The sequence below is a fragment of the Camponotus vicinus genome, unplaced genomic scaffold (genome assembly GCF_025532165.1).
Source record: "Camponotus vicinus isolate PSW18456_S1 unplaced genomic scaffold, iyCamVici1.0 SCAF_1, whole genome shotgun sequence".
NCBI classification, from domain to species: domain Eukaryota; kingdom Metazoa; phylum Arthropoda; class Insecta; order Hymenoptera; family Formicidae; genus Camponotus; species Camponotus vicinus.
The window spans coordinates 3,918,000-3,941,352 of record NW_028141945.1 but is presented as its reverse complement, the minus strand read 5'-3'; the positions used below and the strand labels follow the sequence as shown (position 1 = coordinate 3,941,352).

The following is a 23,353-nucleotide window of genomic DNA, read 5'->3' as shown; positions in this document are numbered from 1 at the left end:
CAGTAATCAAAAACATCGATATTACCGATCATTCGTAAAGATGCAAGAAACATAAAGGTCGTTTTACATTAATCGCGAACAGCCAATCGCGTGAACGCAAACAATATTACTAGTATCGCTTGCGTTCACGCGATTGGCTGCTCGCGACTAGAATAGAATAATTTTAGGGAGTCTCTAGTGTCTGCATGATTGATCAGCCATCAATCACGTTGGCTACACTGCGTGAACTTTTACGGAGATTTGAAAATTTTCAAAATGGCGAGCCCGCCGGGTTATTTGCGCGCGTTAGCTGATACATCCTCGTGACATTATCACGATTTCTTGGGCAATTCTTTTCCCGGAAAAGGTATTCTTCGACGGTACGTGGTTGGCATCACGCTGAAATAAAGCGATGTGCGTATAAGCAACGTATCGTATCGACGTTTGCGAACGAAAGGTACGTACGAGACAGCGCGATGGATATGTCTGGTGACGAGGACATGTTCGCTATCAGCGACGAAGAAACGTCAGCGGTGGAAACCGCGTCATCGAATCCCGTCGAAGATTATCTGTTAAAAGAGCTTGCCAATGTCCAGAATAGGATCGATGTCACAACAAACGAGATTGCCGAGGTGAAAACGACCACTGCACGCATTTTGAACGCTCTGCAGTGGCGCGCGCTTCATGGAGAGGACGTAAATTCGGATTCCGATTGTGACGTAAGTAAATTTTTTATACGACACATATTTAATACAATGCTTAACAACATCCGAGAATATTTCCTCTTTCATTTGTACTCCTTTTCTCTTAATAAGAAATTAGTTTTGGGTATTGTTGAAAAAATTTTTGAATTTTTGAAATTGTTGAGAGATTTCTTTTTTCCATGAAATTCTTTTGCATACAAATAATTGAGGATTAATTTTACTGCATTTAATAATTAATTTTTTTGTATTTTTAATATGTTATAGTTGTACACTGCCGAAGGACAACCTTCTTTCGTGAAAAAAAGAGGACAGCGTAATACCAATAATAGAGAGAAAATTGTAGAAATAGTCTCACAGTGGCAATGCGTTCTTCAGGATAAATGGATTATTGGAGTAGAGCTACAAAATACATCGTGTTGGTGAGCTATTTGACAATTATCGTATCTGATGTAATTTCTGTTTTCTGCAATGAGAAAATGGGACAGAAAGAACATATCGAAATAGAAAATTTTTAAATATCTATATATATACATAGATATATATCTATAAAGATATATATATATACACATAGGAGATAGAAAGTGCAAAATGATGTAAACACAGAATATATATCGTACAAATCTTCTTTATTCAACAACGTATTTTACTTTATAGAAATTTGTAATGCATATTGAGATATTTTTGTATCATTCAAATCTGATAATTGAATTTTGTCATATGTGTAAATATTTCATTTCGGACTTAAGTTTTATAAATATTATTTATATTACACACTATTTTAATCAATTTCTACTGTAGCAAAACATATCATGCAAATATTTTTCTTTATCAGTTTAATCTTTTTTTCATTTCGAAATATACATTTTATAATTTTTTAGGATAACTTAATTTCTACAAAAATGTCTGCATCCCTTAAAGTGATGTGTACAATGTGATAAGTTAGTTTCAACATTTTGCACCATGTTTCCTTGAGGCAGTACTATTACTATTATTACGATGGTACACATGTGTATACAAAGATTATTGTGCGGTTGTTAGGAACAACTCAATAGCATAGTTAGATATTTTTATTGCATTAGCATAGTTAGATATTTTTAATGGCAAACTGAAACTACCATAAATTCTTTTCAATTGTATTATATTTCAAAATTTTTTAAATCTATATAGACTTCTCTTAGATCAATTTTGCGTTTTTATTTAAAGGGTTTTTAGCAATTTTTATTATTCAATCTAGTAATATATAATTATATATAATATTAAATATAATATTATATATTATATATAATATTATATATAATATTATATATAATATTATATATAATATTACATAATATATTATATATAATTAAAATGTAAGATTGTATAGATAAATGTAAGATAAATGTATGATTGAGAAATTTTAAGTGATTAGTTAGCGATAAAGCCTTCAAATCTGATAAAAATTTAGCTTGCTTCATAATTTAACTATACAAATAATGAACTATACATCATTTATATTTGCAAGAAGTTCTTATTATTATTTTTCATAAGTCCCCATTGTGTTCTATTTCTCGAAACAATTGGTACAACAATTCGATAAACTTTAACATATGCACACTATGAAAATGTTTAATGATAACGCAGTTTACTTGCAAGTTATAAAACCAGGACATATATTGTGACTGTGTTCGGGAAGTCGCTTTATACGCATTAAAAGTATGCTTGTCACTTACTGAAGATTGAACAAGGACAGAGCATATTCGTAGCGTTAAAAAAAGTGTGCTTCCCGAAAACGCATTCGTAAAGTATTATTTTAATTTTAATAATTCTATGTAAATGCATCGACGGCATGATTGTTACTATATACATCTCGGGTATCATAACTTCCTTTTCTTCCAAATTCATTTAAGGGCTACCTACATTTTCGTTGTATGTCGTATGCGCCATTCAAATTAGAGATTTTGCGATATATCGTTCTATGATACGTATTAAGCGCGGACGAAATGTCAAATCATTTGCATGTTAATGTAGTGATTTCATCTCTTCCAAACGCTAGGTACTCTTCGGGTGAATAATCGAACAACACAAAGTCATACCTATACGAGAAACATGGGATAAGATGGAAATAATCTTACGTTTTTTTCATGGGAGTGTCAGACATAGAATTGTTCATATACATTTTTCTAATTTTTTGTCAGAAAAATAACAAATGTACGTAGATTCCATAAAAATATGTAGACATACCTGAACATTTCATAGAGCTCATCAATTTGTGTCTTAGATAATTGTGTGAAATAATTTTTTATAACATCTTTCGTTTGGACGCCCCTAGTTGGATTTTTCCACTCGGGTTTAATGATGTGTCCCACGTGAGCTTGCTTTATAAGATAGTCTTGATCATCCTTAAAACAAGAAAGAGGAATATGTAGGAAGGAATTTTCGATTCGACTCGCAAAAGACAATAATAAAATATATATTTTATCTCATTTAATACATTTATCTTCAAATTGTTGTGAAAGTTTTCTTCTTTCTAAAATATAGATAAGCGGAAATTGCTTGTCTCTCTATTATCGATTCTTATCGTCGATGATTCACTTACATGCAAAGTCTCGAATTTAGCTATGATATCGAATCGCACTTGGCAGGGTGTGCAAAAATTTACAACTGGTGTCCAATGCATGTCAAGATCGTTTCCTGCTCTCCATTGACATAACAGCCACCGCACAAATTCCTCAAAAAGTGGATATCTCGGTCCTTGCCTCGTATTCGTTTTTGGATCCTGTATTTTGTAGAAAGCAATTTTATGATTTCTTTGCTTGACATTGATATGAATTTTATCAATTTAAATTGTCAAGTTTAAATTTGTCATGAAGAAAGTCAGGAAAAGTTGATGTTGTCAAAATTCTTCACAGAATCTGTTTCTAAATATTTTTTGATTGATCTGGACCACACATTTTACATTCTAATTTTCTTTATAGTTTCTTTACGAAATATTATTATTTCTGAAGTGATATCGATCTTAAAAATTGCCAAATGATATTTACCCTTGCTCTGTAGTGCCAAACTATGTGTGCACCGAGATTGCTATGAAACGTGTGTGGCAGACTATGCTCCAATTTATCCCGGTAAGCGCTGAGCAATCTTTCGAACGGATGTCGCACTATCAGAAAACTGATGCTATCGTTTAAGAATTTAGCTAGTTCTTCCGCGGTGTGCCTAGGGTATCTCTGTCTGGCCAGTGATACTGGCACTGCCTTGGAGGCCTTCAGAAATTGCGGACTATATCTGTAATATTAACAATAATTAATATAATATTAATAATAATTATTCGCGAGATCAATCGTTATCAATTTCACTCAGCATTTTAATCAGTAAGACACAGAGAATTTAACACAAATTTGAAATAGTTGTAATAATTAAATAAAATTATTTATTATTTTATATTATATATTATTTTTTATTATGTTATATACAGGGTGGCCCATTTTAATCCATCCAGTCGAATATCTCGAAAACCAAGCCCGGGAGAGAAAAATGTTTCAGACAAAAGTTGTTTGGTTTCGAGGGGGCCATAAGATGGTACCATTGGTTTGACCTTGAAGAGTCATTTGAAGGTCACGTGAAGGTCACTTCAATTTTTTTAAATGGAACACCCTATATATTTTTGCACATTCTTGTAGCTCATCCCGAGAGCTTTCCAAAACACTATAATTAAGTTAATTTTCATTAAGTACTTTCCGAGTTATGAGGCTTGAAATAATTTCTTAATTTTACATAAACCGTAAAATATCTTGTAAAATATTCATTTTTCGATTATCTTACCTTAAAACTTTTATGCACAAAATAATGAGAGGAATCAATTGGTATAAAGAAAACACATAATTGTTTCGAAAGAAAAAATGTAATTTGCAATTAACAATTACATTTTTTTTTTCGAAACAATTATGTGTTTTCTTTACACCAATTGATTCCTCTCATTATTTTGTGCATAAAAGTATTAAGGTAAGATAATCGAAAAATGAATATTTTACAAGATATTTTACGGTTTATGTAAAATTAAGAAATTATTTCAAGCCTCATTACTCGGAAAGTACTTAATGAAAATTAACTTAATTATAGTGTTTTGGAAAGCTCTCGAGATGAGCTACAAGAATGTGCAAAAATATATAGGGTGTTCCATTTAAAAAAATTGAAGTGACCTTCACGTGACCTTCAAATGACTCTTCAAGGTCAAACCAATGGTACCATCTTATGGCCCCCTCGAATCCAAACAACTTTTGTCTGAAACATTTTTCTCTCCCGGGCTTGGTTTTCGAGATATTCGACTGGATGGATTAAAATGGGCCACCCTGTATATGTTATATATATTATTATGTTATTATTTTATAATTATATTTTGCAATTTTCTACAATGATAAATTCTCTGTACGCGCGATACGTACGACTATATCTTTATTCTTTTCGATGGCAAACTTTAATATGTATGCAATAGCGATGGGCGACTTACCCCGCAAGTAAGTTAAAGTTATACATCCACGATGTGGACGCCGCTTTGAAAACGTTGCACCATATAAGATGGAACTCTCTATTTACAAGGAATTCCCAGGCGTTTGGCCTGTGAAGCGAATCGTTACCAGGACGATCCAGACCTTCCTCGGCGCATCTTTCCGCTAGAAATTTCCGTCTGGCTATTAAACGTTGCTCTGTTTCCACCGCGGTAATCTGTTCCAATATTTTCTCTTCTGGTGTTAGATTCGCGTCCTGTTAAAACGAGAATAAGAGCATTGATTTATAGAAGAAAATCAATGGAAAGATGTGATATAATTTCAGGCGCGACAGGCTATATTTTGATAACATGTCAGCGAATTTTACTGTTCGTTTAACGATATGTTTATCTCTCGTTTGAGCCATTACTTGAATCACTAAAATTACAGGGCATCGGGTATAGCGTTACCATTGTCCAGTTGTCGTCAACTTGACCTAAATTCGTAGTTAACAAGTGGTTAGATATACCAGAAATTATTCCAATGAGAACTATGAAATGAGCCGGCGCTATATACACTGAATTATGAATTGGACGCTGACGTAAGAGTTACGATACACGTTACATGACGTAAGGTACGAAATGAGGATTATTTGCTCAATTATGTCGCGCAATTTTCATATTTTCACCGAGTGACGGAAACGAGGGGTACAGGTAACAACTGTTTATATAACGATGTAATGCATGATTACCTCGTCGATCTATAATATATTTACGATTAATAGATTTGTTTGCGCTCGAGGTTGAAATCACACATTACGTAGAAATTTTTTACTGAGTTTTTAATGCGAGTATAATAAAGGAGCATGAACAAATGCAATCGCTTCTCGCACTCGATATCGAACTAATAGCGTTTATAATATGGATAATTACGAGATAATGAGATCGCGAATAATTACGCGATAATGAGCGGTAACTATAGCAATGTCGTTAGGATAATTGCGATGCGTGCAGGATAGGCTTCGACTTATATCGCGCGTTAATGAATCAGAAAATCTACATACCAATCGCAAATCTTTCTTGGCAGGACTGTAACACGTATATTAACCTTCTTCGTGACACGCAAGGTTAATCCAATTTCCTAATTTCTGCAATTAATCTAAATACGTGTCCATACCTTACCGAGTACCCGCTGCATTAGAGAATTCACGAGTCTACGATATATTTGCATTTACATTAGACGTCACGCCACATTTATATAAATATATTTTTAATGTGTGTGTGTGTGTGTGTGTGTGTGTGTGCATCCTTCACGTTACCTTCAAGTGAAAAGCGCAAAAAGCGCCTTTTGTATTGGATTTATTTTTGACAAGAAAATATTCAATATCATTACATTATGCCTTTATTTTCATAAGCAGTTCATCATGAGCTATTCTTGAAGTACTATTATCGCGCCGTTTCGGACACTTAAATGAGATATAATTATAAGCAGTAATAAGCGCATTCCATGTAGCGGAGATTGCGAGAAGCAATTTTGCATACTATCTTGAGACACACCTTGTCGCGTGAATCTGCGTCGCAAATAAGATGTTACGTTTCTACGATCTCATGAATCATCCGTAATTTTCGGGAAATTGGCTGCCAAGATGTATAGGAAAACGATATACATTCTTTGATCTGTAATATAAGAACTTTATCTCGTGATGTTCGTTTCTGTAGGAAATATAGTTTCTATTATAAGAAGCAGTATTTTCTAGGGATATTTCAATAACTATGAAATATCGATCTTTAAATTATTCTCTGAAGTGCGAGGGTTAAAATTCAGATTGCGGCACAATCAATTGCGATCGCGCTGAAACTTTATTGATCGATTTTTTTCTCGTTATTTCGGTGAATCATAATTCATTCGGGATGATGTAACGCGGAAAAATCGCATAGGTGCGCGTAGCACAACGAGCTGGTAAGACCTAATACAGAACCGGCTTTCGCTTATTGATTTCGATGTAGAACACGCCTTGTGCAGCGACGAATGTGGGCCACGAAGGGTGGTGGCGCATCGCGCACATTTATGCACTGGCGCATCGTCGTGCATGCACGTGCCATCGGCAAGACAAGGCTTTAGAATGCGTATATCCGCTGTTTTCCTGTATCCGTATCTCTGCATTTATTTACGTTAAGTAGACGTCTCGTTGCATCCGCCGTACAAGGCGACAAGATTGATGATTTCGATCGGACAACTTTTTGAGGCGCAAGTAGATGTCCGCCTGTTACGACTAAAGTACTGTTTTAAATTGCGCTGATGAAGAAGTTTCACGGATATATCTGTCTTCTATAGAACGCATTTTCCTCGTTTTATATAATATTAGTATTCAGAATAATACTTATTGGTAATTAATTTTACTTATGTCGTTTTATGAAGAATTAATGTTTTTAAATCGAAAGATCTCGGTTTTATTTTCTTGGAGATAAATTTTAATTAATTTTAATTTTAATTAATTCTGATTATTATAATTTTACATTCGAGTTCTTTTATTTTTAAAGGAGCGCGCGTTATTTTTTGTGCTTGCATTTATCTTATAGCCTTTCATTATTCCGCAAGCTTTGTTAATGAATATACGTTGTTTTTACAAAGGATAAAGTTTTTACCCGTCGGCAATACAAGTTTCCGACTGTGCCTCGCAATTCTGTTATTATCTTGTAATTAACTTTTTTCAGCAGAAATTTTTTTTTCATCTCACGCGCCTTTGACTTTATAATAAAATTATGGAGTGTTATGTATGATGGGCATAATTTATCATACACATACTTTGACACAGAAACTTTTTCGATGTTATATGTGTCTGAATCAGATAATGTCAAAATTTTCTATTGATATATAATGCTTTCTTTTTTTACTTTATTGTACATATTTCTTCTTTTTTTTATGACGGGACATTTGTTATCTGAAGAATATTCGCTAAAAAAATGTCCATTAGTTCAATAAATCGTGACGGGAAAAAATGAATATAATTTCCAGACTACACAATCATGCACAAAATCTTAGAAATGGCTTACATTTTAGCGATATATTCCTTTTTAAGAGATTAATTGATTTGCTTAATATTGCACGTTTTATCTTATTATGACAACATATTCGTTCGCGATGACACTTCGCAAAATGATTGTTGCACATCAAGGGTAACTTTAACTATCCTTTTGGACATTTAAATGGGCCATATCAGGCGGGCACTGATCCACGTACCGCATTGCGCCTGGAAGCGTGCCAATATATGGTCGTCGTGCTTTACGTAAGGCAAACGTTTTCGGTCTCCCAGGAATTGGTAGGAAACAGAATTCTGCGTTTTCTCGAAGCAGATTTTTTTTAATGCAAATTTCCGTATGTCAGAAATGCGTATAATTTGCTTTCTTATAATTTAGATTTCTTCTAATATTTATAAAAATTTAGCGATAGAGACGCGAAAGTTCAAAGAATAACTTGAAAAGAAAAGAAAAGACAGCCAAAAATATAATTATCAGAAATTAAAATTAAGATCGTATAATAATAAATATTTGCAAATTTTTTTATATAATATTGAAAATTTTGTTTATATATTTAATTGAGATTTTAAGTGATTTTGGAAATGCTTGATGCTATTAAAACATTGAATAAAACGTCACACTAATATTAAACAACCCGCAATAATAGATGTGTTTATTTCTTCTTCAAGATTAATTATATATAATAAAATAATAAATTTTATATATATATATATATATATATATATATATATACAGGGTGAATTTTAATGGTTGTGTCAATCTTTTTATCATGCGGGAGATTACCGATCGCAATTTTAACAAATTGATCGATACATAGATGTCAGTTAATTGGATCGACCGTATCGAAGGCCGAAATATAATGTGTACAATTAAAGCAAGTTAAAAGCTGAAATTATATAGTATGGATTTATTATTATTGTTAAAGCTACGCACTTATTATTATTATTATTATTATTATTATTATTATTATTATTAAATATATATATTATTATATTTATTATTATTATTATTATTATTATTATTATTATTATTATTATTATTATTATTAAAGCTACGTATACATATATAATATATTAAAGCAGTAAGAATACATATTTAAAAATTCAGTTCAAATTTAACACTTTAACGTTTTATGTAAAACTTTATTTCAAATTCCGCATTTATTTTTATGATAAAAATTTTTAATATTGTTATACGCTAAAGGTATGTAGTATTTCTGCCTTCTTGAAATAAAATCACGCAATTGTTCCACAAGAAATACATTCTTATGAAACAATTGCGTAATTTTATTTTAAGAAGGAAGAAAATTTTTTGCTCCATATTTTTAGCATATAAAACAATAAAAATTTATCATAAAAATAAATGCGGAATTTGAAATAAAGTTTTACATAAAACGTTAAAGTGTTAAATTTGAATTGAATTTTTAAATATGTATTTCTTCCGCTTTAATATATCGAATATGTATAATAATAAATCCCTAATTTGATCACAGTAGAATAATAATAATAATAATAATAATAAATATAATAACATATATATTTAATAATAATAATAATAATAATAATAATAATAATAAATGCGTAGCTTTAATAATAATAATAAATCCACACTACATAATTTCAGCTTTTAACTTGCTTTAATTGTACACATTATATTTCGGCCTTCGATACAGTCGATTCAATTAACTGACATCTATGTATCAATCAATTTATTAAAATTGCGATCGGTAATCTCCCGTATGATAAAAAGATTGACACAACCATTAAAATTCACCCTGTATATATATATATATATATATATATATATATATATATATTATATACTAAATTATCCAAAGTAACGTTACGCGCAAATTTCTATTGAAAATGAATAAAATATTTCGTCCAAAAGGCCCGGCACTAAATTAATATAAAATTAAGATAAAATTTCTACAAGAGACGACTCACCTCCAGCGAATTCCCGTGCTGCAAGGTGTTGGTGCCATCCTGGCAAGACAATGCCAGAAGGATAAGTGCCAGGATAGCGGCGGCAATGATAGCACGGCGAACTCCTGCCAAGACGCGACGACGTGGGGTCATCTTCTCCCGGAAAACGTGCTTCCGTCTGTACTCATATCGAACTGAAACACGTTTAAAGCATTACCGTACGATGTTACCGTAGTTTGCCGCGATGAATCACTGATTTGTGAGGCTTCTCACGGATCCTTAGCCATTACATGGAACATTAATTGTATTAATCTGTCGATCATTCGCGACACCGTTACTTCTCGAATCTCCTCGCTAGCAAGAAGGTGGGAGCTAATTGAATCATTGTGAGACTGAAGACATAAATGTGTTAGGGTGTTGCTGCTGGAAATTAAGCGTGTGTACTCCGATCGTGAATTATTTAACGTCGAACACCTTGTAATTAGTAGCATTCGTGTAACGGCATATTTGTGATAGCTTGTTTAATCACTTGTTTTAACCGCTTTAAGTTTGATAATGTAAATAATCTTTATTTTATGATGAGGGTGAGATATAGAGCCGATAGAGTTAATGGCACGTGCGGTTTGCTTTGCTGATACTGTATACGCGTGTTCCGCTTTGATGAGGAAGCGAATTGCGATACCAGATAATGAGAATATACTGTTACATCCCCCTCTCATGTGATGTGTCTTGACACTCGTAAATGAATACCATATGGTAATATGGTTCGTTATATCGACGAATCAATTATCATTTTTCATATTTCTCAGATGGCTTTACATTTTATCCGAACGCGCACGTGAAAAAATAACTTTTTACTCCTAACGTTTTACGCGTTTCAATTTGCATCTACCTTAATTAAATTCATATTTTATAATAATTCAAGAAGAGAAAAATATCAAGTTATTTTTTTCTAAAATATACAGTATTTTGCATTTGCTTTTTTTATCGTACCATATCGAATAATTTATACAAAAATCGCATCTACCTTAATTAAATACTTACTTTATAATAATTGTATTTATGATCAAGAGAGAAACAAATTATTTTTCTAAAATATACAAGTATTTTATATTTGCTCATTTTATTGTATTATATCGATATTATATTTACATATAAAATTATCAAAGTATAGTTTATATGGAATATATATGTATAGTGTTCAAGAATATTTAATAAAGTCAGAAGATATATTAGATTGATGAATGGTTATAGGGATAAGTGTGTGTCCACTTTGTGGAATGTTACAGACACGTGGGAAATAGATATCGGATCGATGGAATGAGTAATCAGTTTCGCATTCGCCGGTATGCGTCTGTCCATGTGTCGAGATCGCGAATATGTATTTGCCCGCCAAGCAGTCGAGTAGTCGCGGAAATGTGACCGCATGTGTGATAAGCATTCGCGGGCTGCAGAAATTCGCACGGTCAGTATGTCAGTGATTACGTCCATGCGGGTAATCTTCTTTCGCGGTTGATTCTTTCGAAAGTACTGTTAGCGTAATTATACGTCTGATCGCGTGTCGAATGGCAGGCCAGTCGAGACTTATTATTTTGCTCATTAGGTGTTTCATTGTTTGTTATCAGACAGCAGAACAATAATCACATTAGATCGATAGATAGTTTAGATGCGATCGATAGCTATTATGAATGTCGCATATCTCGATCTATTTATAAAAACATTGCGTTTATAAAAAATAGATTATTCTCACAAAATTTATATTCGTTATAAATAAAATTGAGAGTAATATTCTTAGCAAAAATAAAAAAATATATTGAAAATAATATATTTTGAATATTATAATAAAAGAGGAACAAGAACTGTTATTTTGACAGTGAATTCTACAATATATTATAATATATTATGAAGTAAATTATGTATCTAATGTATTTAATTATGAGTGTAATTATTTCATTTTATTAACACGGAACATTTTTTTCCACTTAATTTGATATTGCTATAATTCGCATATTTATACACAATTTGCTTCGTTATATATATCGAAATTATTAAATATTTTTTTTTAGTCTGCAAAAATATTTTAATAAAATAGAGAGAGAAAGAGAGAAGCATATTAAATTGAATAAAATGAATATACTTCGTCCGTATAATATTTAATTTCACAATTCGTTTATTGTTCGCGGTTTATGAAATAAAATTTTTAGCTAATACAATAGTCGAGACGTGTATTATTGATTCAAATAAAATGAAAAATATATCTCAGTTTTTTTTCGAAATAGATTTGGTAGGGACAATTGTTGAATTATATTTGATAAATAAAACAACATAGGAAAAATTACATACTTATAAAAAAATTTAGTAGGCGTTTGCAGATTTTGTTACGAAACCGTTGTAAAAAATATGTATGGTCAATCGGGTAATTCAATCGGGCTTCATAAAATAAGCGTGGTTCAGATTCGATGTATCATGCGATATTCATATCAGCATTTTAGATACAATAGTGTAGAGTAATGAATTCTTGATTCGTTACTTTTTTACTAACAGTTCCAATGGATTTTCTATAACAATTTTGATACATATTTACAAAAATAACAGGTAATTATTACTTGTAATTTTATTTGATTAATACTCCATGATATTTCAGCTCCATATGATATTGTGTAATTCGTATACTTTTGCATAATTTGTTTCATTATTAAGCACATTCTTTCAATATTGCGATACCATGATATGTCAGTATTGCAATAACATAATTACCGGTACTGATTAATCAGACTTTGAAGCAAAAATGACTTTTTTCCGTTTTATCGTTCCAATAATCTATTGTACCGTTCATCCGTTGTCACATAAGCTTTTATGTAACGCGATTCTCTGCGTACTCAATATAATCAATAAAATATATGTATACTTATACTATTTCATTGTTATCGTAGATTTATTTTCATATAATTAATTAATCGAATTATAAATATACATTTATATTCCTCTTACGGAATAATTGCGATATGCACGCGATGATAATAATAGTACGAATACAAGATAGAACGATATTATGTAAGACCAAGTCATCAGAAAGAACTATAACTGTTGCGCAATTAATGTAGATGAATAGAACACTGTGCGAAACAAGATTTATCTTATTCGCGAACGAGACTTTTGTGCGACGCAGTGCGATCGGTACTAGCGTCAGGATACCAGCATTAGATTAGATTACATAAGCTTGGACGATTCTATGTGCATGCGACTTATGTTTTCCGTGAGATTCAGGACGCGAGAAACGATTCGCTCCCACAGCGAAGGGAATCTTTGATCTCGACTGTGAATGGAACCGTCGATTTGTGATTCACTATTACATTTGCATCTTATACATGGGAATTTATTATTGAAGCATGTGATAGCGACAGATGTTAGTTCAAGCATGAATCTTCTGCTTTCTCTCTCTTTCCATTGTCCTCTCTCTATTATTGTTGTAAGTTAAAATTTACTAACGAAATATGATAGAGATAGTCGAGAGATATGATGAGAAAAATTAACATTTCTAATAAAAAGAACTTATCGAAGCGATTAAACGTTTCAATAAATTTGTTATAAAATTATATAGTTTATTGTTAGAGTACGGAATAAATAAAATTTAATTTTTATTTGTGAACAATTATAAAAGCAGCATTTTTTGCTCAAAGAGGGAATATATTAAATGTTAGAGAAATAATTATTAGATCGAGACAATGTTTGTGAAACTGATATATAGGTCAGTGGGTTAACAAAATATTGCTAATCATCATTGTGTCAATCAATAATATGACTTGTAATTATCGTTGGATAATAAGATACAGAGAAATCACTATAATTATTAAATGCATTTTATAAAAATATTGTATCACTTTTTTTTAAATATTACTTTTATATTACATTGTTTGAATTTTAAATTAATAAACATCGGCAAATTTGTGTTCCAAGAATTATCATATAACAGATAAGATTTTATCAACATTTAACGATTAATTTTAACCTTGTTGTGATTGTGCTCTCTTCAAAATAAATACACATTCTCTCTAACTCGATTTCGAATTATTTTATATATTATACAGGCCAATCTGTCTCGTAAATATTAGCGAGAATTTAACTTGCAGTTAGATCCATACTATGCAATTTGACTTACATTCTTTTTTCGAAGTAGAGAGAAACTTTAACTTGTTCAGTTAACCGCTGTCAACTTCTGATGCCCGGTGTTTCACTAACATCGATATGTTCTCACTAGTTTAACTGATTCTTCGATTCTAGTCTATAGTACTCTAACTAAAATAGAAAAGAACTGTAGCAAATCACGTTAATGACACAAGGTTCCAGATAGATGAAATTAATCTTGGGGTTATAAACGCACATTTGGAATAGATAAAAATTTCACATTTTGGTGCAAAACAATCACGCGACGTCAATTTACATTTCGGATTAACGTTATCACTGTATATTAAATATACGCGACTTTTATTATATCGAACCTTCTCATATCCCCAATTATGCTATCGCGGAAAATAGCATCTCCCGGATAACCGCCGCAAAGTTTGCATTCGCTGTTTGCATTCGCGGAAGCGGCTGTGTGCGACGAGCGCACGAGTTGGGTTCACGGGGTCAGCGGGTGGCCTTTTTAATCCCGGGATTTCTACAGAGCCGCGCAGGAGAGATCCGTCTCCCCAGGTCGATCGTGTCTCTTTCCTCTCTCTTTCTGTCGTACCTTCTCCGGGCATATATCCGGCGACGGGATCACTGACGCATTTGTTGTCGCGCGTGATCGTCGTCGTCGTCGGTGACGGGCGTCGCTTCTCCCCCGGGTCGAGGGACGCCGCGTGCGAGGGACGTTGGATGCGGTCCTCGCGCCGCAGGAGGCAGCAGGACAGCCGAACGCGTGGTGCGTTGTGCGTGCCACGTGATGCGTGCGCGTGTCGCACCAGGATAAGTACGCGATGCCGTTCCGATCACGGCGGCATCGTGCAGATTACTGAGAGCGACCGACCGGCCCCTGTTTCATGGGCGCCTCGACGCTCGCGTCCAACACTTACCACCCGACCCGTCTTATCAGGGCCGGTTTCTTCGGGCGCTCGGGTGCGATACCGCGTTTCTTTCTTCCGAAACGTGCGAAATATTCGGTTCGACGTAACGATTTAATTTTTTTCGGATATTCTTTCCAGAGAGAAAATTATTTAATTTATTCGATATTTAATTATTTAATTGTTTCGATTATTGAGAAAATTATTTAATTTATTCGATCAGAAATTGAGATAAAGAATAAAATTCAAGAGATTTTTAACTCTTGTCAAATTTAAAATTATTTTTTTAATTATTGAAGGAGAGCATATACAAATAGGAGAAAATAATCAATTTTGCATTTGTTATAAGTTAATATTGACATTAGTATATGTTTACATTTTTGGTTTCTTACGTATGAACAAGAATAATTAAAATTCCATAATACATAGGAATTATAAATATAAAATTAAGACTATTTGATAATTAATATGATAAGTATGAAAATTATAAATTTTTTAAATCTTATGTCAAGGGGTATATAAATGTCTGAAACCGGACCTGCGGTCTGCCCGCTTCCGTCGATTGGTCGGTTTTTTCGCGGGTCGATTTGCCGCCGGATGTTTCTCGCGCAAACGCATCGCGAACCGCCGCAAGCTAGCGAACACCTTCTTGGTTGGAGGCAGATCAATTAAAATTGAAATTTAATTATTAATAGAAACGGTAACTCTTGATTCGCGGTGGAGCGATCGCAAAATGTAGATTCGAAAATTTAATATTGCTACTTGTGTTTCGAATATGAAATATTGCCTCGATTTTATAGTTTCTTGATATTTTTTCTGTGATATTAAATAGCGATATTAACAGCGATATTAACAGTGATATTAAATAGTAATATTAACATTTAAAACGTTTAATTCTGCAGGAGATAACATAAACTATACTTTTATGTCATAAATTCCTTTATATCAGTCAATCTGAATTAAAACATCAAAATAAAATATGAGACATATAGAGATTCAATATCGATTAGTTGTAAATAAAAGTCTCTCATTCTTAATATTAATATTAATATTATCTTTTTTAATCTCGAAAAAGTCTGCTGCTAATGTTTTGATCCAAGTTTTTGCTAATGTTTTGATCCAAGTTTTGGCTAATGTTTTGATTCAAGTTTGTGTATCATTCTGTCAGTACTTTTGAATTGTTATCATTAAAAGTTCCTCCATCCTGATTTCTATTTGATTTTTAAAGAAATTTTTAATGGCTTGATTCAACGGTATTGATGAAATGAAGATAGTTTTACCAGATTACATCAAAACATGAGTAGTGACAACTTTGACCAGATTTTGCTGCGATATAAGTGCAAGATTGAAAATTAATACTCATTTCTACATATAAGGACAATAAATAAGCATTGATTTTCTGTAAATATGAAAATGCAAGAATCTGTAAAAATATATTTTTATTTCTAAAATTATTTTGTTCCTCACAAACTTATGTCGCATCACAGCAAAAATCTGGTCGAAGATGTCCACTACTCATGTTTTATGATATAATCTGGTAGAACTATTTTCGTTTCATCAATGCTGTTAAATCAAGCCGTTAAAAATTTTTTTAAATAGAGAATAATAGAGTATAAATAGATAGAGTATAAAGAGAGAGAGAGAGAAAGAAAAAGAGAAGAGTTCGTAGAATAATACAATTTGTATTTCATAAAAAGAGAAGAAAAAAAATCATAAATTATATCAGCATTACATAAAGAACAACTTACATAATAAAATTATTACATCAATGTCGATATCGCGTTATTATACTTCGTGCAGGGACATCACGATTGGTATCTTTGTTCGTGGTTCGATTTGCATAAATAATGTCGGCAAGCGTTATATTCAAGGTCAATTCACGTGTACATATACTCGTTGACTTCGCAGGTGCTTTATCTGTGCGTGATTTAAGTTTTTTTTTCTTTCTTTTTTCTTTTATAAAAAAGTGTGTTCAATAATTTTTTTTCGTACAGTAGCAATAGTTAGATCATTATAAAGATAGAAGATGTAACCGAATAGAAAAAAGAAAATAAATTGGAAAAAGAAACGTTCGTAAGAAGCGAATTAATAAAAAAAACGATCAATCAAGGAGAAAGAACTGACAATTTTATTCTGATTTTAATATACGAAATTTAAACTTTATTAGTTTATTATATTTTTAATTGAATTAAGTTTCTGCTAATTTATACATTAAAAAATGAGATATTTTGTTACTTTTGAACGATGGAATAGAAATAAGCTGAATACACGCTTTAGATTAATTGATAAGAAATTTTACACGCATAAATACATATATAAGTCAAGCAAGTAAAAAATTCAAGTAAAGTGTGTTAAATTATCTGAATAGCGAAAAAAACAATCTATTTTTTCTTTGTGCATGGAAGTAGAACGATGATTTTTCTTCGATTATCTTCGAGATCTTTAATATATATATTTATTGCCTAGATTAATATAATTAATCTAGGCAATAAATCTGTTTAAATATAAAGTATGTCGCGTAATTCTGCGATTTCTTTTACGAATATTTTCTCAGTATTTAGCGTAGGGTATTATTCAAATGTGGTGAATTAAAATGCGAACTGTGTCGATTAGCTTGTGATCTTCATTTCATATTATAGATTTATATTATATCTGTTATATAACATCAGGAATTTTTAGACATCATCGAATATAATAAATACAATTAATAGGTCAATTTAAGTCATGAGTATTATGACCTAAATATTTTATATTAGATAATATATTGTCATGAGATTAAATTATGAGATTTTTTTATTTGCTTTCTTTCTACTTCAAACGCTTGTGTCTTTATACTTTAAGAAATATTTAATTAATGACCTAATTATCCTATCTTTGATATCAATATTGACTTTTACTTTAGAAAACGCGTGACGTCTTCCCCAAAACGTTTTTCAAACACATCATGATAAGATTATGTCTCGATGCAAAAATAGCTTATTATAATTACGTAATTATATACAGAAAAAATGTTCAAGTATTAAATATCTAAAATAATGTATCTTATTACAATCATCTTTTATATTCTATATATTTTACATTCATTAATGAGATAATATTTGCAATGCAAGTAATTATTACACTAATTACAATGAACGTTAAATAATCATTATTTGCACATCCTTTACATATTTTCAGATTTTAAATTTTTGATATTAAAAATTAATAAATTGTTAATATAATGAATATTGTAAGTATAATTTACACATAATAAACTTTTTATTTTATTATAATAGCGAGGAAGGAAATAGTTTATTAAAATATATACAGGGTGTCGCAGACTACTCGTATCAGCCGAATATCTCAAAAACTGAGCGCGGCAGACAAAAATATTTCAGACAAAAGTTGTAAGGTTTCAAGTAACGCACTACATGGCGATATCAGTATGACCTTGAAGAGTGTTGTCAAGGTCACGTGAAGGTCACCTTCAATTTCTTAAATGGAACCCCCTATTTTTTATTACTTATTCTTGTAGCTTATCTCGAGAGCTTTCCAAAACACTATAATAAAGTATTTCTTCATTGAGTACTTTTCGAGTTATGAGGTATGCTTGAAGTAATTTCTTAATTTTACATAAACCATAAAATATCTAGTAAAATATTCATTTTTCGATTATCTTACCTTAATACTTTTATGTACAAAATAATGAGAGGAATCAATTGGTGTAAAGAAAAAACATAGTTGTTTCGAAGAAAAAATATGTAATTTGCAATTAACAATTACATATTTTTTCTTAAAAATAACTATGTATTTTCTTTACACCAATTGATTCCTCTCATTATTTTGTACATAAATATATTAAGGTAAGATAATCGAAAAATAAATATTTTACTAGATATTTTATGATTTATGTAAAATTAAGAAATTATTTCAAGCCTCATAACTCGAAAAGTATTCAATGAAGAAATACTTTATTATAGTGTTTTGAAAAGCTCTCGAGATAAGCTACAAGAATAAGTAATAAAAAATAGGGGGTTTCATTTAAGAAATTGAAGGTGACCTTCACGTGATCTTGACAACACTCTTCAAGGTCATACTGATATCGCCATGTAGTGCGTTACTTGAAACCTTACAACTTTTGTCTGAAATATTTTTGTCTGCCGCGCTCAGTTTTTGAGATATTCGGCTGATACGTGTGGTCTGCGACACCCTGTATATATGAATTAATCAAATTTTTGTGGAAAAAGTAAAATCCATCGCTTTTAAACGATAATCAATAGCGCAAACTGCAACCGCGTAAGTTTTCTTTACAGCACATTGCTCAATCTAAAATGTTATCCATATGTACGGGACAAGGCGGAGATTTACGGTGAGTCGATGTTCTGGAAACGCTTCTTTCATTGGGAAAAGATCAATTCGATCCACCCTGGCGCCGTTCATGTCGTGGCAACGATGGTGCTCGATCTACCAACGTTCGATGGAAAATCCGTCAGCGAATGTTGGGCCACGATCTCGTACGAGATCGACGAGACGCAATATCAGATCCCAGTGCCGCCCGTTTCTCTTAGCATCGACGAAGTGATCGATAGCTCGTGTATGAAGTTTTTAAACAAGAACGAACGTAATGCGATACTGGCGCTGAAAAGTACGTCTAGCACAGAAAAAATCGTTAATGTTCGTTTCTCGAAGGATAATCAAGACGATCAAGATGATTCATATGATTCATGTAAGCCCGGGAAGAAACAACTCTTTCATTTCTTAACTGAAAAGACTTTCGTAAAAATTTACGACGACGTTTTCTTGGTGAAGGAACATGGCTCCCTGATGTATTGTTTGGTCGAGTTGGAATGGTTGAGTAACGTCGACGAAGTAAAAGTCAGAATCTTTGCCAGGTAAATAGAACGCTGTTTGAATCGCGCTTTGATGGACGTTCTCGCAATTTGCGCGTAAAACGTGCGATAATGGAAGATTGATTTATATTATCGATGATTACAGATCCATCAACCAGCTGAACATAATATTGCACTTTCTGCGGGCTGTATTTCCGAACATGACTGTTTTGGAAGAGGTCGATGATTGCCACGAGGCTGCAAAGGCTTTGATACGTGAATTAGAGATGATTCGCGACAAGAAGAGCGCTCTTCAGATACAAGAAGCAAAAGTAATAACGGATTTACTTATTCCTTGAGTGTGTTATTTTATAAACAAGAATAATGCACATTTAACCACTACTTATAAGATTCTTTTTCAATATATAATATAATTTTCAATGTAAGTAATACGAATGCGTTAACATAACGTAATGTTACGTGTTGTAAAAATACATCTGCTCAGTTGATCTTCTACTTAACAAAAACTGAGCGCATAATTATATAATTTTTTTGTTCAATTTTCGTTAAGTAAAACAATATTTTAAATAAATTTAGTTTTTCCTATTGAGTGTAATATTATTTATCCCTTTTAATATTGCGATATAGATTAATTTAATTATATAATCTTTTATTTGTAATGTAAATTTAAATTTTATTTAATAATAATAGTACCATTTCTCTTTAGCAATCTAATGAATAAAAATGAAAGCCGTTAGATAAATTTTTGAAATAATTTATTTTGTTAAACTATATAAAGCACATATTTTTTTTGTAACATATATATATATATATATATATATATATGTGTGTGTGTATATATATGTATCCTGTATTAAGTGAGTAGTGAGTGATCAGAGTGATAGAGTGAGTGAGCGATCAATATGGGTCAGTAGAGACCTTTGCTGAGCACTTTCGATAAAAAATATCATCGCTACGTCCACTGTGCATTAACGATTACATACGATATTTCTCTTCGATACATATACAGTCGCTTCATTACAGATATCACTTCGTAATGTGTCTATTATACGTCTCTCGCCCTATGTATATCTCGATTGATTTATGCGTCTCGCAGCAATATATATGTTTCTATGTACACGTTAAGATTCCTGTATTGTAAAATCGATAACGCCCTCGCTGTTGATTAAGATTAAATATAAAGGGACACAGCAGGGACAGCACGACATGAGAGTTCTATTAAAGTATCAGCTAGCGCGCTTCGCAATTCGTAGGTAATAATGAAATATCGGAGTGTACATTCATCCGATGGATTCCAGTTTATCTTCTTTTTAATATCGGTAACTCGATGCAATATTTTAGCGGAGCAGTTGATGCCAATTCCATTGAGCAATGTGACAATTGATGCATGATGTGACATATGTGTATCGATTATTTTGAGAGACTAGGACTTTAATTAGTCGATTGGTGGCCAATTGTTTAATTGTTATTTATAAATATACGATTGTTTCTTTCTCAAGAGAGACTTTAATGAATTTTTTTATTATTAATTATATCTTTTATTTTTTTTAATCCTCACCAACAGGGCCAACAGATTATTCGTACGTGAAAAAAACTTTTGTTCGAGTAGAGAGGTGAGTGCTATTCATTTTCACTACATTATTTTGTCTACGATCATTTGTCATGAGACTTGTTAGCTGAGAGTTAATTAATCTTATTTGAGTATCTGGGGAAACTTTCTCGTTTGCGAACTCCCCAGCTTCTACGTCTGAAACTTATTGCCACGCGCGACATCACTCGCTCTTTTTTTGCTCTCTTTCTCTCCTCTCCTTCTCTTCCTCTCCTTCGTATTGGATTATTTACATACTACATTGGGCTTTGACACTTTTGTACACGCGGATATATATTCATATGTATATTTCAATGTACATAGGTACTCAATTCTCATTCGTCCCTCATTCTCGATGAACGATAAAATAAACTAGTCGACGTTGTCCTCGTCGTCATCGTCGTCGTTGCTTGAATATTGCATTAATTCGCTAATACACGCAATTCGACGCTCTCATTTCTAAGCTTTAAATTATACGCGCATAGCATTTTCTTGTTTCATAAAAATCGCAAAAAAGCAATCAAAAAATTAATTTTAATTTAATAATTTTGATCGCTGTTACACGAATCTTATTCGAGTCGCATTTTTATCGAGAAGAAAGCTCTTGGCTCTGTCGTAAGAATATAAGACTGCTCGGGGACAATATTCGCTATCTAAAAATCATGGATTCGTTTATCGTGCCGATGTAATCCTCGCCAAATTAAACGTCTGACTATCAGACGCAATTCATTGCTGTTATCGCGAAGAAAACTAATAAGTTTTAAAGAAATATTCTGCGAAAAATTATTTCAAAAATTTCTAATAATTTATATATATGTGCAAAATTCAATCTCTCTTTTTATATTTTTCATATTCATTATTTTTAATGTGTTTTATTTTTTATATTTGAGAAAAATATAATTATTAGATAAGCGAATGCATGATCATTAGCAAGTGCAAATACAGAAATCCAAATTCGAAAGAAGACAAACTCGAATGCATTAATGCGAAACACTTTTCAACACATAGAATAAAGAAAAAAAAATGTATGTTATGTACTATTTCTTTCAGTCCACCAAAAAATCTTTTAGTTTTCGTGACGACAGTTATACAAAATTAAATATTAATAATATTAATAATCCTCAGTTTTGATCAAAGAGTAATACTTAGATTCCGATTGAAGTAATTTTACAAGAAAATCCTTGGTGTAATTAACATAATCTTTGGAGGCCAATATTTGTTATTTTATTTGAAAAATTTACTTGTAATTTACTGTTAAAACCGAAGAAGCAAAACATACACAAAGATAAGTTTTTGAATTAAATGTTTTACGTGAAATATTTGTTACATTTCTTTCATCAGATTTTTAAGGGAAATACGCAGACGCATCCCATTTTTTGTACTCGAAAAATACTTTTCGAATTCATAAAAAAAATATAGATATAATTATATGCAATTTTTACATTTAATTGAGTAACTACATAATTGAATAGACAAACATTTTTAGTTACTTTTATAATACGAGTTAAAGTATGTATTCAAGTTTCAAAATGTATTTCATTTAAATTGCATCAAGTGAATTGAATCAAATTTATGTAGAACGTAATCCCGTATATGTTAATCATTTATCTTGCATATTTTTCTACCACAGTTCTTCTCTTGTTTCTTTTTTTTATCATTACCTGATTTATTGTTTGTAGAAAACGCGTAATTGTAATACAGTATGACAAACGTGCGTTCAAATAAATTTTACACGAATCGTAGGATGGTACGAGGAGAAATCAATTTCTTGTACAGGCAATA

At 31.7% G+C, this 23,353-nt stretch overlaps 2 protein-coding genes across 3 annotated transcripts; one reads left to right on the top strand and one right to left on the bottom strand.

The window, feature by feature from the left end:
- The first annotated feature begins 255 nt into the window (after positions 1-255).
- On the top strand, positions 256-20,568 carry LOC145967943 (uncharacterized). The gene is made up of 4 exons (XM_083093056.1): positions 256-698; positions 948-1,102; positions 19,447-20,025; positions 20,129-20,568. Exons 1-4 carry the CDS (start codon positions 456-458, stop codon positions 20,319-20,321), a joined length of 1,170 nt encoding a protein of 389 aa, XP_082949182.1. The 5' UTR covers positions 256-455; the 3' UTR covers positions 20,322-20,568.
- LOC145967950 (carbohydrate sulfotransferase 11) lies at positions 1,291-15,114 on the bottom strand. 2 transcript variants are annotated; one of them, XM_083093077.1, is made up of 8 exons: positions 14,842-15,114; positions 14,269-14,405; positions 10,131-10,303; positions 5,170-5,423; positions 3,707-3,947; positions 3,262-3,441; positions 2,907-3,064; positions 1,291-2,758 (listed from the first exon to the last, which is right to left on the bottom strand). In XM_083093077.1, exons 3-8 carry the CDS (start codon positions 10,260-10,262, stop codon positions 2,674-2,676), a joined length of 1,050 nt encoding a protein of 349 aa, XP_082949203.1. In that variant the 5' UTR covers positions 10,263-10,303; positions 14,269-14,405; positions 14,842-15,114; the 3' UTR covers positions 1,291-2,673. The 2 variants fall into 2 exon arrangements, with proteins under 2 accessions (XP_082949203.1, XP_082949193.1); XM_083093067.1 differs by lacking the exon at positions 14,269-14,405.
- Positions 20,569-23,353: the final 2,785 nt, after the last annotated feature.

Bases quoted from the DNA above. Each gene is read 5' to 3' on its own strand.
- LOC145967943 (XM_083093056.1), top strand. From the start codon at position 456: ATGGATATGTCTGGTGACGAGGACATGTTCGCTATCAGCGACGAAGAA. The intron at 699-947 runs GTAAGTAAATTT...AATATGTTATAG, and splicing joins ATTCGGATTCCGATTGTGAC to TTGTACACTGCCGAAGGACA. The intron at 20,026-20,128 runs GTAAATAGAACG...CGATGATTACAG, and splicing joins AAAGTCAGAATCTTTGCCAG to ATCCATCAACCAGCTGAACA.
- LOC145967950 (XM_083093067.1), bottom strand. The intron at 5,424-10,130 runs GTGAGTCGTCTC...TCGTTTTAACAG, and splicing joins AGCACGGGAATTCGCTGGAG to GACGCGAATCTAACACCAGA. The intron at 3,065-3,261 runs GTAAGTGAATCA...TCTTGTTTTAAG, and splicing joins CTAAATTCGAGACTTTGCAT to GATGATCAAGACTATCTTAT.